Source organism: Eupeodes corollae, chromosome 1 (assembly GCF_945859685.1).
Source record: "Eupeodes corollae chromosome 1, idEupCoro1.1, whole genome shotgun sequence".
Classification (NCBI taxonomy): Eukaryota; Metazoa; Arthropoda; class Insecta; order Diptera; family Syrphidae; genus Eupeodes; species Eupeodes corollae.
Window position 1 is genome coordinate 301893382 of NC_079147.1, and position 6570 is coordinate 301899951.

The window sequence follows — 6570 nt, forward strand, 5'->3', positions numbered from 1 at the left end:
GGACACCACCCTGGTGTGGCTCGAATCTTCCTACCACTGAGCATGGAAATAATCCATCCTCGAATGAAGTCTTCTACATCGAACTAAACGAGCGATTCTTCTATGGATTCGGTAAGGACGTTGTTAAAAGCACCTTCTATGTCTAGGATGGTGGCAAGAGTAAATTCTTTATAATGGATTGTTTGTTCTACAGTACGCACTACCTCATGGAGGGCAGTCTCCGTAGATGTGCTCTTAAGATAAACATGCTGAGAGCTTTCAAGAGGTCGTCCAACTTGGATTTCTCTAATATAGTAATCAAGAATGGTTTTAAGCACAAAAGATGTTAAGCTTATTGGTCTGAAATCCTTCGCGGATTCGTGACCTCGCCCACCCACTTTCGGCATAAAAACTACTTTGACCTGTCTCCACGACATGGGCACATGTTTGAAGCATAACTGGCAGTATGCCATCCATGCCTCTGGATTTATATGGAGAAAAAGTATTGATGGCAAACAGAATTGACTTGCTCCACATGAGCTACGTTTAGCTCTGTGGTTTCAAGCGATTCGGGGTTATCACTCTCTCAACCCAGAAAGTGCGTCTTCATCATTAGCTCCAGAGATTCGGCTGGAGAGGCTGTAGAGGTTCTATATATAATTCGGCAAGAGATGTAGTGACAAAACCAAGTGTGATCAATCCACAATTTGAACTTCACAATTTAACCAATGGCGCTTGAGTCGCCAAAGAACAGAGAGAAGAAACACAGTATATCTCAAACCCATGATGTCTCAGACTTAGATATGTATATATATATTTTATATGCTATTGACTATATGTAAGGTACAAAATAAAAGACGCCATTCAACTGGTGGCATCCGAACCGAATAAACGGCAATAAAAGATAAATTATAAATTGTGTTTCAATTTGTAAATCACAATATTGGTGACCCCGACGTCGAATAATAATTAAATTCGGTTTACAAACAAATTCATTAATATTAAAAAATTAGTGCAGTAAAGTTGCAGTATTGTTGCGGTACATTGCAACACACGCCACATAACGGCAGCACCGTACCGTTACAAGCACCGTACAAATACCACGCCACTAACATCAGCCACCGCCTCTTCAGCACCATCACCACGCAACAATAGCAACCATCAACTCCTCGCCAACGAAAAGAAGGCACATCTTAGAGCCACTTCGACTTCTCTGGCCGGCCAACAACGCCGACGTTTTTTGTTGCGACTTGCGAGCCATCACCGTCACGTTGCACAATTCGTGGCAAGTTTTTTTCGCGGGCGTGACCATCAACGCCTTCGTGGACAGACCCAGGCAGATTCGTTTGCCAACTCCACCGCATCTCGTAAGAATTTTGTGCTCGGGAGTTTCATACAGCATTGTCGCTACACCTCGCACAAACTTTTGGTCCCGACTAGCTCTGTGAGTGGTTCAACACCGCCGGTTGTCTGTTGCAAAGCAGAACGGCCGAACATTTTGGAACACCACCGGCTGCTAAGCAACGTGGAAGTTTTGGTGCTCAGGTGTCCTGCAAATACATTCGCCACACCTCGCTCAAACTTTTACCACCAACACGCCTCACCCACTGCGAACCACCTTGCAGCCATCATCAGCCGCCTATCGCGCGCTGCCATCAATCGCCTATTGCGAGTCATCATCAGCCGCCTATTGCGAGCCTCCATCAGCCGCCTCTCGTGAGCTCAGCATCGGAAAAATTCCGAAAGAACAACAACAGCACTGATCTTCATCATCAATATACCATCACCGACGATTTCATCACCATACGAAGACAGCAAGTATAATACGAACAAAATCAGCAAGTAACATCTATCAACACATAATCTAATTTTTCAACTAACATCTTTAACATTCACAATACATTATTATTATTTGCATATATATATTAAATTATTAATTTACATAATATACCTAACCATTTGCTTAAACATTATTCTAAAATTTATTTAATAATCATTGAACACATTTTCAATTTCATTTCAAAATTTGTTTTCTCATAACAAAACTTTAAAATGTATTTCTTTTCAAAAACAACAAAGAACATTCACTTGTTTTTAAAGAGTACGAAATAATTAATTTACAAATAATATACCTATATTTGTAATATATACGTTGAATATAATTATAAACAAAAGTTTATAAACTACGATTACAATCAATAATCACTGCAGACTATAAATTAACGAATTTCAAAATTATTTCACAATTTACAAAATATTAGAATTTTCAAATTATAAAATTTTCAAACACGAATTTTCAAATTATAAAACTTTAAAAAATAAATTCTTCAATTATAATAATTCAAATTTCAAAATTTTGCAATCATATTGATTTGTTTAAAATACTACAAATTATTTTCATTCTGCAATCGCACAAATCTTTTTGTAAACTGGGTTCCTTCTCTCTGCAAAGAAAATTTTCACAATTAGAAAAGTTTTAACAAAATTTTGTTTTGTCCGAATATGACGGGTAACGGTAATGGTTCAGGTAGTACAACTACCGTCACAACGACAACTACAACAGCACCCACCGTAACACCAGCGGGATCTGGTATAGTTAACGCGATTTCAATTAAACTACCAGAATTCTGGAAGAAAATGCCTGCAATATGGTTTATTCAAGTCGAGTCTCAATTTTCAACGCGAAATATTTTTACAGAACAAACAAAATTTCACTATGTAGTACAGGCACTTCCTCAAGACGTGGCCGCAAGTGTTTACGATATCCTAGTTCAAAGTTCAAACTCGCCATACACAGATCTTAAAAAAGCTTTAATTGATAGACATTCCATGAGCGAGAGTAAACGTATAGAACAACTATTATCGGGCGAAGAGATGGGAGACAAAAAACCTTCTGAATTTTACAGAAGATTACAAACATTAGCTGGACAATCAATGATTGTCACTCAAAGTCTAATCCTAGAACTTTGGAGACGTAGACTTCCTACTCTTGTCCAGGCTTCAATAAAATCTTCCTCAGAAACGAAACTAGACGTTTTACTGAACATGGCTGATGAAATATACGATGTTTATCAGCAACAAAGTTCTTCGTTTAATATCCCATCGCACAACGACACCACAATAAGTGAGCTAACCACTATAAGAAACAATTTTCAAAGTGAAATTAACGAAATAAAATCAATGTTATCCAACTTAAATTTCAGTCAGCGCCCTTCACGGGATAGTAGAAGACAAACATCTTCGATCAATTTTCAGCGAAATAGATCCAACTCCAGGAAAAATAGCAACTTTTGTTGGTTTCACAATAGGTACGGGAAACGAGCCTTAAAATGCACAAGTCCGTGCAGTTTTAAAAATAAAAATTCCCCAAACTAGAAACTACTGTCATCAATGCGGCGAATGACAGTAATATGACAAATTTTCAAAGCCGCATCTTCATAAAAGATCCACTTTCAAAACTCACATTTTTAATCGATTCTGGTGCTGATGTCTCAGCCATTCCATCTAGCATGGTGAAAGACGAAAAGCGACACAAACCCGATCAAATTATTTCCGCAGCTAATGGCTCACAAATCAAGTTTACGGTACCAAGCACCTCAAAACAACACTTGGTTTTCGAAAGGTATTTGATCATACATTCGTTATCGCATCTGTCACTAAGCCTATCATAGGAGCAGATTTTCTTAAACGAACAGGTTTAATCATCGACATAAAAAATTTCAGACTCATCGATCCTCTCACTCAATCAAGTGTCACAGGAACACTTTGCAATCAAAACATAACAAGTCCTCGTTTTTTCGCAATCGAAGAGCAATATAACTCTATTTTAAGAGATTTCTCTTCACTTATGCAACCTCCTGATTTCACTCTACCTATCAAACATTCAGTGGTACACCACATTCTCACCAAAGGCTCATTGCCAAGTTCACAACCCAGACGGTTGAACAACGTAAAGTTTAAAATAGCAAAAGAGGAATTCGAATACATGGTTCAAATCGGCATTTGCCGACCATCATCATCCCCGTGTGCATCTCCTTTACACATGGCAGCCAAACACGAAGCGAACGATTGGAGACCATGTGGCGATTACCGCCGGCTTAACGCCTTGACCATTCCTGATCGAAATCCGCTACCTCACATCCACGATTGCAACGCACACATACAAGGTTGCAATATTTTTTCAAAAGTCGATTTAATTCGCGCATACCACAACATTCCGGTGGCAGAAGACGATATTCACAAAACTGCAATTACAACGCCTTTTGGGCTATTCGAATTTTTGCGCATGCCTTTTGGGTTACGGAATGCAGCGCAAACATTCCAGCGTTTCATGTCACAAGTAACAAAAGGCCTTGATTTTGTATGGGTTTTCGTTGACGACATTCTGGTCTCGAGCAAATCTTCTGACGACCACGAGAAACATTTGAGAACTCTCTTTCAACGGTTAGAAGAATACGGATTACGTATAAAAACCTCAAAATGTATTTTTGGCGCTTCAAAACTACAATTTTTAGGTTTCGACATTTCAAAAGAAGGAATTCAACCATCCCAAAGTAGAGTTGAAGCCATCACTAATTTCCCAGAACCCACTTCAATTAAAAGTGCACAACGTTTTGTTGGTATGGTGAACTATTACCACCGCTTTATACCACACCTAGCACGCATACTCGCGCCAATTTACAATCACCTTTCGAGTCTCGAAAAAGACAAGAAACGAAAATTCACATGGCCAGCTGAATGCCAAGAAGTATTCTCAAAGGCAAAATCGGAACTTGCTAAAGTAACTTTGCTAAACCATCCACGCGAAAACGCAAAACTCAGCATCACGACTGATGCGTCTAACACGGACATTGGAGCGGTTCTCCAACAACAAAATGGTGAAGCCTGGAGCCCATAGCATTTTTTAGCAAAAAACTATCTCCTTCACAAACAAAATATTCGGCTTTTGATCGAGAATTGCTAGCGATATATTTGTCCATCCTTCATTTCCAAAATTTCGTGGAAGGGCAAGATTTCTGCATTTTTACCGATCAAAAACCTCTCACAGCTGCACTTTTCACCAAAGCCAAACGCAGTCCGAGACAGGAACGTCAATTAGATTTTATTTCACAATTCACTAGTGACATCAGATTCGTCAAAGGTTCTTTGAACGTGGTCGCTGACACATTGTCCCGTCCAAATACAGATGCAATAGAAAATTCTTCACCCACCAAAGTGGATGAACTAGCGAAAGCTCAAATCAGTGACGAAGAATTTTTGTTCCTACAAAACAACCCAAATCAAAATCCAAAGTCAAATTCGAATTCATAAGAATTCCAGCCTTAAACATTTCTCTCTGGTGTGAAACGTCCACACAGCAAAATCGTCCATACGTTCCAAAATCTTTCAGAAAGATAATTTTCGAACAAATTCACATATCTCGCACCCTGGAGTTCGTGGCACAAGAAAAAAGATCGCCAAGATGTACTTCTGGCCCAAAATGAACCACAATATAAACTCATGGGCGAAAGCGTGTCCAAAGTGCCAAAAAGAAAAAGTGCAAAGACATATAAAATCTCCACTCGAACAAATACCTATTCCACCAGGCCGATTTCAACATATCCACATGGATATCGTAGGGCCACTCCCTCCATCTGACGAATACAAGTACATATTGACAATTGTCGACCGATTTTCAAGGTGGCCAGAGGCCTACCCAATACGAGATATCAACACAGACACAATTGCTAGAACTTACGTTCAAGAACATGTCTCCAGATTTGGAGTTCCGAATTCAATCACAACCGACCAAGGCTCTCAATTCGAGTCCAAGTTGTTTCAACAACTTACGAAATTCTTAGGGACTAACCGAATTCGAACCTCAGCCTACCACCCACAGGCAAACGGCATGGTGGAGAGATTCCATCGCCAATTGAAAAGTGCCATACGTGCGTCAAGTGACAGAATTCACTGGACACAACAACTCCCACTCATTTTGCTGGGAATTCGCACTACAATCAAAGGTGACCTCAAACACACACCTTCCGAACTCCTTTACGGAGAAAACATCAAATTACCTTTAGATCTTTCCGTTTGTTCATCTCAGTACACAACTGAACACAATTTCGTAGATCAACTTCAACAATTTTTTAAAAATATTCCAGCCCAGGACCTTAAAACAAGAAAAACTTCGAAATCAGTTTATATTCCAAACAATCTAAACACTTGCGACCACGTCTTGATCAGAAGCGACAAAATGAAAAAAAGTTTGGAATCTCCTTACGAGGGTCCATTCAAAATTATAAAAAAACTACGAAAACAATTCGTAGTCGAGAAAAATGGAAAAAACTATTCGGTATCCATCGATAGAATCAAACCATATATTAGTACCTAATTTTTCAATGTAATCAAATTTATTAAATGGTTTTTTTTTTAAATATCTTTATATTTTCGCGAAACTATCCATTTCGCTGGGACGGGAGTGTTGTAGTGACAAAACCAAGTGTGATCAATCCACAATTTGAACTTCACAATTTAACCAATGGCGCTTGAGTCGCCAAAGAACAGAGAGAAGAAACACAGTATATCTCAAACCCATGATGTCTCAGACTT

The 6570-nt window shown here is 39.0% G+C and overlaps 1 protein-coding gene across 1 annotated transcript; it reads left to right on the forward strand.

The window, feature by feature from the left end:
• The first annotated feature begins 2481 nt into the window (after nucleotides 1-2481).
• On the forward strand, nucleotides 2482-4876 carry LOC129951950 (uncharacterized). The gene is made up of 4 exons (XM_056064330.1): nucleotides 2482-3103; nucleotides 3183-3287; nucleotides 3355-3601; nucleotides 3703-4876. The coding sequence occupies exons 1-4, from the start codon at nucleotides 2482-2484 to the stop codon at nucleotides 4874-4876; spliced, it is 2148 nt and encodes a 715-aa protein (XP_055920305.1).
• The last annotated feature ends 1694 nt before the right edge of the window (nucleotides 4877-6570 follow it).

Coding starts and splice junctions, on each gene's coding strand:
- LOC129951950 (XM_056064330.1), top strand. CDS start 2,482: ATGACGGGTAACGGTAATGGTTCAGGTAGTACAACTACCGTCACAACG. Junction 3,104..3,182: donor GCACAACGACACCACAATAA/GTGAGCTAACCA, acceptor CTTAAATTTCAG/TCAGCGCCCTTCACGGGATA. Junction 3,602..3,702: donor CAACACTTGGTTTTCGAAAG/GTATTTGATCAT, acceptor AAAAAATTTCAG/ACTCATCGATCCTCTCACTC.